Source organism: Hemibagrus wyckioides, linkage group LG03, assembly GCF_019097595.1.
Source record: "Hemibagrus wyckioides isolate EC202008001 linkage group LG03, SWU_Hwy_1.0, whole genome shotgun sequence".
NCBI classification, from domain to species: domain Eukaryota; kingdom Metazoa; phylum Chordata; class Actinopteri; order Siluriformes; family Bagridae; genus Hemibagrus; species Hemibagrus wyckioides.
This window is the reverse complement of record NC_080712.1, coordinates 803282-818791: the sequence shown is the minus strand read 5'-3', so window position 1 is coordinate 818791 and position 15510 is coordinate 803282. Positions and strand designations below refer to the sequence as shown.

The following is a 15510-nucleotide window of genomic DNA, read 5'->3' as shown; positions in this document are numbered from 1 at the left end:
TACTACTAGCCCAACAAGTACAATAGCAGAAACAACCTTTGCCACAACAGAAGGTATAACAACCACAGCAACAACAACTGCAATTACAACTATTTCTAGCCCAAGTACAATATCAGAAACAACATTTGCCACAACAGAAGGTAGAACAAACACAGCACAGCAAACAGCAGAAACAACTGCAGTGACAACTACTACTAGCCCAACAAGTACAATAGCAGAAACAACCTTGGCAACAACTGATGGTACAACAAACACAGCACCAACAACAGCAGAAACAACTTCAGTGAAAACTACTTCTAGCCCAACAAGTACAATAGCAGAAGCAACCTTTGCCACAACAGAAGGTACAACAACCACAGCAGAAACAACTGCAGTCACAACTATTACTAGCCAAACCAGTACAATAGCAGAAACAACCTTTGCCACAACAAATGGTACAACGACCACAGCACCAACAACAGCAGAAAAAACTGCAGTGACAAATATTACAAGACCAACAAGTACAATATCAGAAACAACCTATGCCACAACAGAAGGTACAACAAGCACAGCACCAACAACAGCAGAAACAAGTGCAGTGACAACTATTACTAAACCAACAAGTACAAGATCAAAAACAAGCACATCAGAAGGTGCAACAACCACACCACCAACATCCACAGCACCAACCACAGCAGAAACAACTGCAATGACAACTACTACTAGCCCAACAAGTATAATAGCAGAAACAACCTTTGCCATAACAGAAGTTACAACAACCAAAGTAACAACAGAATTTACCGCAAATTTGTACACAACAGAAGGTACAACAATCACAGCACCAAAAACAGCAGAAACAACTGCAGTGACAATGACTACTAGCCCAAGTACAATATCAGAAACAAACTTTGCCACAACAGAAGGTACAACAACCACAGCACCAACAACAGAAATTACCACAAATATGTACACACCTGAAGTTACAACAAACACAGCACCAACACCAGCAGAAACAACTGCAGTGACAACTATTACTAGACCAACAAGTACAATATCAAAAACAACCTTTGCGGCAACAGAAGGTACAACAACCACAGCACCAACAACAGCAGAAACAACTGCAGTGACAACTACTATTAGACCAACAAGTACAAGAACAGAAACAAGCACACCAACAACATTCACAGCACCAACAACAGCAGAAACAACTGCAATGACAACTACTACTAGCCCAACAAGTACAATAGCAGAAACAACCTTTGCCATGACAGAAGGTACAACAACCACAGCAACAACAGAATTTACCACAAATTGTACACAACAGAAGTTACAACAACCACAGCACCAACATCAGCAGAAACAACTGCAGTGACAACAACTACTAGCTCAACAAGTATAATATCAGAAACAACCTTTGCCACAGCAGTAGGTACAACAACCAAAGCACCAACAACAGAATTTACCACAAATTTGAACACAACAGATTGTACAACAAATACAGCACAAACAAGACCAGAAACAATTGCTGTGAGAACTATTACTAGCCTCTCCAGTACAACATCACAACCAACCTTTGCCATAACAGATGTTACAACAACCACACCATCAACAACAGCAGAAACAACTGCAGTGACCACTAGTAGCAACCCAACATGTAAAGTTTCAGAAACAACATTTGCCACAACAGAAGTTACAACCACAACAGAAACAACTGCAGTGACAACTCCTACCACTGTAACAAGTACAATTTCAGAAACCTCCACTTTTTTGATATTGACATCAACTACATCACCAACAACAGAATTTACCACAAATTTCTACACAACAGAAAGTACAACAACCAACGCACCAACATCCACAGCAGCAACAACAGAAAATACCAAAAATTTGTACTCAACAGAAGGTACAACAACCACAGCACCAACAACAGCAGAAACGACTGCAGTTACAACTATTACTAGATGAAAAAGTACAATATCAGAAACATTTGCAGCAACAGAAGGTACAACAACCACAGCACCAACAACAGAATATAACAGAAATTTTTACTCAACAGAAGGTACAACAACCACGGCAGAAATGATTGCAGTGACAACTATTACTAGACCAACAAGTTCAAGATCAGGAATAACATTTGCCACAACAGAAGGTACAACAACCAGAGCACCAACATCCACAGCACCAACAACAGCAGAAACAACTGCAATGACAACTACTCTTAGCACAAAAAGTACAATATCAGAAAAAAACATTACCACATCAGAAGGTACAACAACCACAGCACCAACAACAGCAGAATCAACTGCACTCACAATTACTACTAGCCCAAAAAGAACAATATCTGAAACAAACATAGCCACATCAGATGGTACAACATCCAAAGCACCAACAACAGAATTTACCACAAATTTGTACACAACAGAAGGTACAACAACCACAGCACCAACAACAGCAGAAACAACTGCAGTGACAACTACTCTTAGCACAAAAAGTACAATATCAGAAAAAACCATTGCCACATCAGAAGTTACAACATCCACAGCACCAACAACAGCAGACACAACTGCAGTGACAACTACTCCTAGCCCGACAAGAACAAGATCAGAAACAAACATTGCCACAACAGAAGGTACAACAACCACAGCACCAACAACAGCAGAAAGAACTGCAATGAGATCTACTACTAGCCCAACAAGCACAATAGCAGAAACAACCATTGCCACAACAGAAGCTACCACAACACCAGCAGAAACAACTGCTGTGACAACTACTATGAGCCCAAAAAGTACAAAATCAGAAACAACATTTGCCACTACAGAAGGTACAACAACCACAGCACCAACAACCACAGCACCAACAACAGCAGAAACAACTGCAATAACAACTACTACTAGCCCAAAAAGAACAACATCAGAAAGAAACATTGCCACAACAGAAGGTACCACAACACCAGCACAAAAAAATGCAGACAACTACTACTAGTCCAACAAGTAAAAGATCAGAAACAACCATTGACAGATCAGCAGGTACAACAACCAAAGCACCAACAACAGCAGAAAAAACTGCAATGAGAACTACTTCTAGCCTATCAAGTACAATATCAGAAACAACCTTTTCCACAACTGAAGGTACAACAACCTCAAAACCAACAAAAGAGTTTACCAGAAATCTGTACCAAACAGAAGGTACAACAACCACAGCACCAACAACAGCAGAAACAACTGCAGTGACAACTATTAATAGACTAACAAGTACAAGATCAGAAACAACTGTTGGCAAAACAGAAGGTACAACAACCATAGCACCAACAACAGCCGAATCATCTGCAGTGACAACTATTAATAGACCAACAACTGCAATATCAGAAACAACCATTGCCACAACAGAAGTTACAACAAGCACAACAGAAACAACTGCAGTGACAACTATTACTAGCCCAATATGTACAATATCAGAAACAACCATTGCCACATCAGAAGGTACAACAACCACAGCACCAACAACAGCAGAAGCAACTGCAATGACAACTACTCCTAGCACAAAAAGTACAATATCAGAAACAACCATTGCCACATCAGAAGGTACAACAACCACAGCACCAAGAACCACAGCACCAACAACAGCAGAAACAACTGCAGTGACAAATATTAATAGACCAAGCACAATATCAGAAACAAACTTTGCCACAACAGAAGGTACAACAGCCACAGAACCAATAACCACAGCACCAACAACAGCAGAAACAACTGCTGTGACAAATAATACTAGACCAACAAGTACAATATCAGAAGCAACACTTGCCACAACAGAAGGTATAAAAAGAACAGCACCACCAACAGCAGGAACAACTGCAGTGACAGCTACTACTAGCCCAACAAGTACAATATCAGAAACAACCTTTGCCACAACAGAAGGTACAACAACCACAGCACCAACAACAGTAGATACTACTGCTTTGACAACTACTGCCACTCCAACAACTACAATTTCAGAAACTACCACTTTTATGACCTTGACATCAACTACATCACCAACAGAATATACAACAACTTTGTACCAACAACAGCAGAAACAACTGCAGTCACCATTACTAGCAGCACAACAAGTATAATTTCAGCAACAACCTTTGCCAGAACAGAATTTACAACAATCACAGCACCAACAACAGCAGAAACAACTGCAGTGAGAACTACGACTAGCACAACAAGTTCAATATCAGAAACAACCTTTGCCAAAACAGAAGGTACAACAACCAAAGCTGAAACATCAGCAGTGACAACTACTCCTAGCGCATGTACAATATTAGAAACAACCTTTGCCACAACAGAAGGTACAACAACCACAGCATCAACATCACAAGCAACTGCAGTGACAACTACTACTAGCCCAACAAGTACAATATCAGCAGAAACTACCAGTACCACAACAGAAGTTACAACAACCACAGCAGAAACAACTGCAGTGACAACTACCACTACACCAAGTACAAGTAACACTTTTACGATATTGACATCACCAACAACAGAATATACAACCACAATATTGTACACAACAGAAGTTATAACAACCACAACTCCAACAATAGCAGATACAACTGCAGTGACAACTACTACTAGACCAACAAGTACAATATCAGAAACAACCTCTGCCACAACAGAAGGTAGAACAACCACAGCACCAACAACAGCAGAACCAACTGCACTGTCATGAACAGTCATGACTCCAATTATACAATTTACGAAGCAACCAGTGCAACAACAGAAGTTACAACAACCATAGCACCAACATCAGAAACAACTGAAGTGAAAACTACTTGCACCCCAACAAGTGCAACTTCAGAAACAGCAACTGTTATGACATTGACATCCACTTCTACACCAACAGAATTTATGCCCAGTACTTTGTACACAACTGAATCTACAACAACCACTGTATCAACAACAGCTGAAACAAATGCAGTTAGAACTACTATAATTCCAACAAATACAATTCCAGAAACAACCATGGCTACAACAGAAGTTACAACAATCACAGCACCAACAACAGCAGAAGGAATTTCACTGACACCAACTAGCACCCCAACAAGTACCATTGCTGAAGCAACAGCTACAGAGAAAATATCCACTGCAACAACTGTTTTATACACCACACAAACAGCAGCATATCCAGGTACAACTTTGTACAAAACGCAAGCTACAACAAGCGCATCACCAACAATGGCAAAAACAACTACTACCACTTTTGTTAGTGTATCCAGTGCAAATCCTACAGTCACCACAGATCCAATGACACAAACAAATGCAAATGAAGAAACAACAGCATTCATAAACACTAGCAAGAATGCTGAAACAGCTCCAGTTTTATTCCCAACAGCAGCTCCAATTTCCACAAAATCACACCCGACAAATGCAGCAACTTCAATACCTGTGGCAACACTGTCAGATATGTATGTTAAATATCTATGTATTTGAATGTATATATATATATATATATATATATATATATATATATATATATATATATATATATATATATATATATATATCTATATATATATTTATATTTATATATATATATATATATATAGATAGATAGATAGATAGATAGATAGATAGATAGATAGATAGATTATTTACTAATAAAAATATTTTTGAAATTATTTTTTTATCAGAACTGGATCAGCTGTGGTTCAGACCAGGATGGTCTTCAGTTCTTCCTCTCCTGTTCCCAGTGAGAGTTTGGTTCTCACCGTAACCCAGACTCTTCTGATTGCTCGACTCACAAACCTCACTGATTCTGTAAAAGTGCTGAACTTCACCTATGAGAGTACGTTTGTTTTACTAATAACGCAATCACATAATACACAAATTATTGTCTCAGAGTTGTGACTTCTTTATCAGACTTTCTAAATCATGTGATTTGTTCCACAGAAATTTCAGACACCTCCTATGCATTAAATTTCACATTCAACATCAGTAGCGTCAGCATGACAGAGAACCCTGACCTCAGGAACGATACCTACAACCATGTAAAGAGCATCATCAACAATGCTGTAAGTGTACATGGCCATGTTCTTAATGACATTCTGACAAATGTCCAGAGATGGCATTGTATCCCGTTGCAGAGTTTAATATAAACAGTTCAAAAATCAAATGGTCTAAAAGTTACAGAACAAACTCAAGGTTATCCAAAGCGAAATGACTCACAGTGGTGTAATCAGGCAAAGGTCAAAGCACAAGAAAGTAGGTACAGAAGAAAAACAGCACAGAAATCTGCAACAGGATCATAAACAGTAATTGAATAGAGGACTGTAATTAGGGAATTGTAAATGGTCAGATATGTCTAACAGAAATAGTCACAAGACTTTGCAATGTCAGACCTCAAACATGTTCCATAAGTAGGGACATAAATGAAGCAAATTCCCTCAGGTGTGCAAATCAGTTCAGAACTCAGGTGAGAGTGACTCCTGTGGTCAGTGGTCTAAATGTATTGTAGCATCAACTATTTATAAAAATATGCTGTATATTAAAAGTCCATAATAAAAATATTTTTTAACTAATATCATTCATAAACGTCCAATTAAAAAGATAATATCATGTCTGTATATTCAATTTCAACATAAAAATGGTTATTTAAAACAATAAATAGTTACAAAAACAGTACAAATCAATATTTTTTTTATCAAACATCACAACTGATTAATTATCTTTCCTTCTGCAGTTAAACACACTTCTAAATGAATCTGGTGCAGAACCATTCGAACCTCAGAGCTCTTTCTTCACGTAAGATCACAGCAGCATTCTGTCCACTCTCGAAGAATAGTGTGATAATTCTTATTGTAAAGTATACTGTATCATGACTTTTTTCTTCTATTTGTAGCAGAACTTCAAGAAACCAGGTTAATGGTGACATGATGTACCACTTCCAAGATGGAGACACCAAAACACCAGCAGCTTTCCTGAATGAGCTTACACCTGTGTAAATGTTTTGCTAATTATTTCAAAAATTTCCATTTGTATTCAGTTTGTTCTCACAAAATCTGTTGAATGTCACATAAGACAATTGTAATTATTCACAGATGTTGCTATTTTATTCTAAATCTTTCAGTTTTCATCGTCTCTTTCATACTCACGAGTGTCTACATGTTCTTTATGCTCTACCTACTGTTGACGTATTTTATTAATTACATTTGGTTTCCTATTTCAGATTGGGGAATGTCCTGATATATATTCGTCTAATTTTTAAGAACTTCATCAGAATACTTAGTGAGGCTGATGTTCTCAATGCTGCTAATGCTCTTTTGCATTCAGCTGAGGAACCAAACATATGATTTAATCCAAAACACCCTCAACAGCTTGGTAAGTATAAACCATCATTCTGCATGTCGGGATTAAAAAATATAAAATTACTTGTTCACTCACAAGATTTTGCTCTTTTATATAGCTAAATGATATTTTAAATGCGAAAGAGGCCACTTCATTTGTCTTCCCACGGGCAAACTATGAGTAAGCGTCTTCTCTCTGCATCTTAACCCCAATGCTGGGGTAAAAATAGTCAGTTTGTAGACACTATAAATAGAAAAAGATGGAAATAGAAATGATGTGATTTAAGAAATCTGTCTGTGCAGAACCCATTAAACTGGAGAGTGTCATAACACTGATTAATATCATACAATGCCAAGAAAGAGATTGTTAAGATTTTTCTGAAACCATAGACTGTTTTTTCCATAACTGAAAACATACTTTTTTAAACACAGAATGGGGCACTGTGGTTTTCTTTTTCTTTTCCTCCAGATTTAATGGTACAGAAATTGTGGTTGATTCAGAACACACCTTTGTGGAAAGTGACATCAAGTGGACACCAAGTGAATTTCTTTCTGCAATACTCAACATTAGAGGTCTGTTAACTTTCACCACTCTTTCTGCTCAAACAGAACCCCTGCCTACCTAGGCCCTAACAGTTCTATGAGGTTTTATGGACTGTAATTGTTACATAAATTTCTCTTGCAGTATCATCTACAACGGCTTCTCCAGTGACTACAAAACTTGTTGCTTTGACTTTAACGTCAACTCCATCAATAATGTATGTTAATTTCCTAAATGAGCATGAAATAGAGATTCACATTTTTATCATGATTTATCATGAACAATATTCACCAGAATGCTTTGTATCTTCAGATCTGGTTCAGCAGTGGTTCAGACCAGGATGGTTTTCAGTTCCACCTCATCAATTCCCAGTAAAAATTTGGTCCTCAATTCAACTGAGACTCTTCTGAGTGCTAGACGCACAAACCTCGGTGACTCTGTAAAAGTGATGAACTTTACTTATGAGAGTGAGTTTGTTTTAATAATCACATGATTACATAAAATTTCTATCTGGCTGTCTATCTGTCTATCAGGCTCTTACATTTTTGACCATCATCAGTTATTCTAAAGCACATTTGATTTGTTCCTTAGAAATTTCATATATATATATATATATATATATATATATATATATATATATATATATATATATATATATTTATATATATATATTTTTTCATTTTAAAATTTCTTTTTATTCTACTTCAGATTGGGGAAGGTGCTGATATATATTCGTCTAGTTTTTAAGAATTTGACCAGGGTACCTAGTGAAGCTGATGTTCTCAATGCTGCTAATGCTCTGCTGGATGCAAAGATAAGAAGAGCACGAGATCTTGTAACACAAAAACGTGATCCTGTGAGCATTCAGGATGTCAAATATCAGCGTGAGTCTTCTTTTTATTAATCTGTCCCTAAATTTTAATTACAATATGTTAAATATAATGTGTTGAATATAATTTTGTTCATTATCGATTTTTTAGAAATTGATAACAAATCATACATTATTAGCTTTGGATTCAAAATCAGCAATGTGACCATCTCCAAGGACATTCAGCTGAGGAATGAAACATATAATTTAATCCAAACCACCATCAACAACTTGGTAAGTGTTAGCAACTCTTTGTCCCAAAATTATACAGTAAACTAAACTAAACTAAACTAACCTTTTTATCCTTCTTTTTTAGCTGAACACTATTCTGAATGTCAAGGGTGCTCCTGAATTTGTCTTCCCATTTGCTAACCTCACGTAAGTGTCTTCATTTTGCATCTTTTGTCCAGCGCTGTTTTTCAAAATAGATAAAAAATTCTAGCATTGTCTTTAATGAAAGGAAAAGAGTTATAATTTTAAAGAAATATCTCCATGCTGGAGCCCTTATAGTAAATATAACATAAAACAATATAAAATAAAATGATATGAGTGCAGATTTTCAGCATTGATTGAAACCCTGGCTACTTTTACTCCAGCTGCATAATGATCTGGGATATTCCAAGTAAAGAGGTTCACTGTGCTGTAATATGTATGTGACAAATAAAAGGATAATATTAATAATAGAAATAATTTATTTAAAATATTGACTGCCTTAATATTTTATAATGATTCAATGACATGAATCTGCATGTGAATCTGCACTCATCAATTTACAAAGCAAACAAAAGCTCTGTAGTAAACATGCAGGCTTTTTGCTGCCCTTGTAATGTGTACAATGTGAACAAAATTATTCCCCAAGAATTAAAGAGCAGTCACATGACTAGCTATTACTATAGAGGAACAAACAACCATAAGGTCAAATGTAGATGTAGAATACGGTGTGTAAAAAATGTGTCAAAAATGTTTCAGATGCATAAATTTGTAACTCTCTTCCCAAGCAAACAAAATCAGAATGATACACTCAGTTAATATTTTTCTTTTTCCCTAGGTTAACTGGTACAGAAATTGTGGCAAATTCAGAGTACGTCTTTGTGGAAGGTGACACCAAGTGGACACCAAGTGGATTTCTGTTTGCAATACTCAACATTAGCGGTCTGTCGACTGTCACCACTCCTGCTGCTCAAACAGAACCTCCTGTCCATGTAGTTCTGAGGCCCACAGTCCAAGCTCAGAACACCACCACTGGAGGAAATTCTACATGGATCCTGGGCATCATTATCCCCTGCAGTATAGTCATTATTCTCATACCCTGCTGGATTCTACTTTGTGTAAGTGTAACCAAAATCTCTTCCAACCGGTAAAATTAGCATGCTATTTGCCCTGAATTATAAATAATTTATTATCTGTCTATATTTGTGTCTGTTACAGGAAATTACCAAACTTTTTTTAAAACTTTTTATTAAATGTGTTATTTTTATTTTATAACAATAAAAATAAACATAAATAGCTAATCAGTGTCTCTCATCTATTCCCCTTTCTCTCTCTTATTAACTTTCTCTCTGTATGTCTCAGTGTCTGCTGTGTGGCTGCTGTGCTGGTTTAAGGAGGCGCTACAACAGGAGAAGGTCCTACAACGTCCAATATGCAACACGAAATGGACTCTTTTAAAAACAGATTAAGTGTAAAATAATATGACTTGTAACCAACTGAACTCTATCTATCTATCTATCTATCTATCTATCTATCTATCTATCTATCTATCTATCTATCTATCTATCTATCTATCTATCTATCTATCTATCTGTTATTCATTCATTTATTTATTTACCATTCTTTCCCAAATTGTGCATAAATATTTTTATTTTGCCTGTTTATTAATGATATCTATAATCATATTATGTCTCTAGATTTATATTTTTTTTTGTTGATTTTTGATTCTGTGTCAGGTCTCTTTTCTATATGTGGAAATGTTTTGTTCTGTGGCTGTTCTGGTTCTTGTCATCTTGTTTTGTTACCTTGTTCATGTGTTTTGGTCTTCCCTGCCATCACTAATTGTTTATAATGTGTCCATAATGTGGTTATTTTCATCTACACCTCTTTTGAAATATAAAAAAAAGTTTCCCCAGCACTCCACTCAACATACTCTCTAAATACACCAAACTGGATGGACATTTCTTTGGGCGATCTCCTTTTCTGGATTTTATCACGTGTTCCTGTTTCACCTTTCCTTTTTTCTTTTTGTATGTCATCAGCAGTCCTATTGATTACATCCTTACTAGCCCTATTGCTCAAATTCTAAAGGCCTATTGGCATTATACTTTATTAAACAATTTTTTTTATAATCCAATCCTGTGTTGTCATTTTTGCAAATTCTCATTCCTACAGCTGATGTGTGTTTTGTGTGTTTACTTGCAGTGATTTATGGGAGATGCAACTTTAAATTCAACCTTGAAAATGTTTTTGTTGCCCGTCAGTCGAACCCACTTAGCTGTTCACGACCTACTATGAGCCAGAGCCAAATGTGGGAGTGGGGGCAAAAGTATTCAAACCAAGTTTACTAGAAATCTCCATGTCCATAAACCATCTGGAACTTACCTTTGTACAGTGTATTTAACAATGAATCCTGTCACAAAGCAGCTTTACAGAAATACAAAATGCCATAAACAAAAGTATTAACTAAACAAATTGCTAAAGACTGAGCCTGTGTATGAGTCACAAACACTAAAGACAAATAAAGACTTCTATTTAAAACAAAGCTCAGCAGTAAGAAATGATGGGCTGTGGGATATATATATTTTACATGACAAAAATACACTGAAATTCAAATAAAATTCAAATTTTATTTGTCACATACACAATCATACACAGTACAACACGTAGCAAAGTGCTTTTTACAGCTGTCCTTATTATAAAAAATAAAGCCAATTAACACTAAGGTAAAAACAAAAATAGAAGACAAATAAAATCCAATGAAATAAAATATAACATATAGGGCATATAGGGAAACTATGGTGGAAAATTGCAAGAGAAAAATAAATATATAAAAAGTAGAGAAGGTGAATATGGTATAGTTATGTGGTATGAATATGAACATAGAATGTCCTGAATATCCTGCTGAAAGAAGCTCTTCCTCATTCTGTCTGTGTTTGCCTTCAAGGTGCGGAAGCACTTCCCTGAATGCAACAGAGAAAAGGGTCCGTTCGAATGGCTGAGGTCTTTCACTATCTTTCTGGCCTTGATCCAACACTGCTTGCTGTAGATAGACTCCAGGTCAGGAAGTTCAGCATGCATGGTATGCTCAGCTGATCTCACCACCCTCTGGAGAGCTTGTCTGTCCTGTTTTGTTCTGTTCTCAAAACCAGGCTTTGATGCTTCTGGTCAGGATGCTCTCAATAGTGCAGGTAAAGAAAGTCCTTAGCAACTCCAACTTGAGTATGGAGGGAGTTATGGTGCTGTAAACAACAGCTCATTTACACTTCTGTCTAGCTCAGTCATAGTGAGAGCTGTTTAAATTCCACATCACATGTACATTGCCTTATGGGAACTTGCCTTATGGGTCACTCATGCTGCAACAGAGACAATGACAACTATCAACCATATGTTTTTGTTACCTCTAGGTTGGATTTTGCCTTACTGCCTGGATGTTTTAGTAGGTGCTTAAGCAAGGTCCAGTTAGTCCAGAATGCAGCAGGTGGAGTTTGTAACTAGAACCAGAAAATATGTATGTGAAGATATGAAAATGTTAAGGATAAATAGTAACTTAAGTTTAAACTTTATCATTTTTATTTTATATTTTTATATTTTGACTGCTAAGTGTAAGTTTGTGAGTTCAAATCCCAGTTCTACCAAGCTACAACTGCTGGGCCACTGAGCAAGGCCCTTAACTTTCAATTGCTCACTTGTATGAAAAAAAATGTGATAAAATGTAAGTCACCCTGGATAAGGGTGTCTGCTAAATGCTAGAAATGTAAATTGAATTGAATGAACCTATCACACCCATCTTATCCTCACTGCATTAGCTTCCAAATTTCACATTTACTATAAAATACTGCTACTGACCTACAAAGGTCTTGTGCCACAGTACCTGAGAAAATTATTATTATTATCATTATTATTATTATTATTATTATGATCCACCATGTCTACTTTTGTCATAAGGTGTGAGCTATTTGGAAGTTCCACAAGTAGTATATACATCAGGGGGCAGAGCTTTTCTCATAAGCCTAGAGTGTTTGGTGAACTTTGGATGCTGTTGCCTTACCACCCTTTGCTGTTTGTGAAGTGAGTGGATGCTTTATGTTCCAGGAAACCCTCATGTCTGTATCATCCTCTTTCTGCTCTCCCTTTTAGTTATGCTGTCATAGCTAGTTACACTGGAGTTCTTGTCTGAGTTCCCAGGGTGACCGCTTCTTCTTTCTGGAATTGCCTGATCGATCCTGAAGCTCTACCCCTTGTTGGAGTCTTGTCGCTTGGTGGTGCTTAGTCCTGCTGGGGATGTCTCTGTCTGCCCGTAACCCAGGGGACTTTCGTGATTTGAACCACTTGGAGACTATTATGCCATCTTTGAACTGCCATTGCAGTAGTTTTGTGCTTGGGTCTTTATCAGTGAACATTTGAAAATTTTGTCAGGAAGGAATTAGTGTTAAGTCTATTATGAACTCAGAAATTTATGCTGACCTATTAGTTCCTCAGTAGCTCTTTGTTGCATAATTCCACATGACTATAAAACCATGTGGAAAGGACATTATTAACATTTGAAAAAATTTTAAATACAGTGTCACCCAAATGAAGATGGATTACATTCTGAGCCTCATTCCTCTTAAGGTTTCATCCTTATACCATGTCAGGGAGTTTTTCTTTTTCACCACTGCCTCAGGCTTGCTCATTATGAATATATGTTAGAGAAAAATAGTACCTTAATTTTAAACTTTAAAGGTTTTATATTATGTTTCTATAATTCTGTGAAGCTGAAGCTATGGATAAACTCTGAGGTCTACCTCTTTCTGAAAGCAACAGACACTGCATTTACTCTCCTCTCACACTTCAGAACAGATGAGCACTTGGCACGGTACAGAGTGGATACACATAAGGCTGCTTACCCTGATGGCATACCCGAGATTGTGCTCAGGACATGTGCTGGACAGTTCGCACAGGCATTTACTGACATCTTCAAACTGTCAGGGCCAAGGCTAAGTCCTCACATGGCTAAAAACAGCAAGCATCATATTGGTATCAAAGCATTCTATTGCAGTGTGCTTGACTGACTTCCATACTGTTGCACTCACTCCTTTTTTAATTACCAAAGATGCCATTCATTTTACATGGTAATAGCCACAAAAATGATCACTCTGATGAATGACCTGAAGCCAGCATCTCCATATGCAGTTGGTTTCTGGACTTCCTAACCAGTAGACCTCAGTCTGTTATACAGGGGAATCATATGTCCTCTACCTTTATCCTGAACACTGATATTCAACAGGGTTGTGTGCCGAGTCAAGGGTGAACTGTCTACTCCCTGTTCACCCATGACTGTTTGCCTCTGCATAACTCCAAAACCATCATACAGCTCAGGTTTGCAGATAATACCACAGTAGAAGGTCACATCAGCAACAGTGATGAGTTGGCCTACAACCATCAGTCAAATAAGACCTGAAACACTAGATGGCTATTTCCTTAACAACATTTTTTTTAGCCTATTAAGGAGAATAATATGATTAATGGTGTTAAGTTTAAACAACACAAGCAAGGAGACAGAATGCAGTGGTATTTAATCAAAATGTGTCTGACTCTACCTATTGAACTAGTCAGTATCTGGTGTGACCACCATTTGCCTCACGCAGTGCAACACATCTCCTTTGCATAGAGTTGATCAGGTTGTTGATTGTGGCCTGTGGAATGTTGGTCCACTCCTCTTCAATGGCTGTGCGAAGTTGCTGGATATTGGCAGGAACTGGAACACGCTGTCTTATACGGCGATCCAGAGCATCCCAAACATGCTCAATGGGTGACATGTCCAGTGAGTATGCTGGCCATCTAAGAACTGGGAAGTTTTCAGCTTTCAGGAATTGTATACAGATCCTTGCAACATGGGGCCGTGCATTATCATGCTGCAACATGAGGTGATGGTCGTGGATGAATGGCACAACAATGGGCCTCAGGATCTCGTCATGGTATCTCTGTGAATAAAATGCACCTGTGTTCATTGTCCATAACATACGCCTGACCATACCATAATCCCACCGCCACCATGGGCCACTCGAGCCACAACATTGACGTCAGCAAACCACTCACCCACACAATGCCATACACGCTGTCTGCCATCTGCCCTGTACAGTGAAAACCGGGATTCATCCGTGAAGAGAACACCTCTCCAAAGTGCCAGACGCCATCGAATGTGAGCCCACTCAAGTCGGTTACGACGACAAACTGCACTCAGGCCGAGACCCCGATAAGGATGACGAGCATGCAGATGAGCTTCCCTGAGACGGTTTCTGACAGTTTGTGCAGAAACTATTTGGTTATGCAAACCGATTGTTGCAGCAGCTGTCCGGGTGGCTGGTCTCAGACGATCTTGGAGGTGAAGATGCTGGATGTGGAGGTCCTGGGCTGGTGTGGTTACACGTGGTCTGTGGTTGTGAGGCCGGTTGGATGTACTGCCAAATTCTCTGAAATGACTTTGGAGACGGCTTATGGTAGAGAAATGAACATTCAATTCATGGGCAACAGCTCTGGTGGACATTCCTGCAGTCATCATGCCAATTGCACGCTCCCTCAAAACTTGTGACATCTGTGGCATTG

General features: G+C 37.8%; 1 protein-coding gene across 1 annotated transcript; it reads left to right on the top strand.

Moving 5' to 3' along the window:
* Positions 1-6869: 6869 nt before the first annotated feature.
* On the top strand, positions 6870-10380 carry LOC131346523 (uncharacterized). The gene is made up of 11 exons (XM_058379992.1): positions 6870-6957; positions 7186-7337; positions 7423-7484; positions 7773-7876; positions 7989-8061; positions 8157-8315; positions 8553-8728; positions 8825-8946; positions 9029-9090; positions 9761-10040; positions 10285-10380. Exons 2-11 carry the CDS (start codon positions 7254-7256, stop codon positions 10378-10380), a joined length of 1218 nt encoding a protein of 405 aa, XP_058235975.1. The 5' UTR covers positions 6870-6957; positions 7186-7253.
* The last annotated feature ends 5130 nt before the right edge of the window (positions 10381-15510 follow it).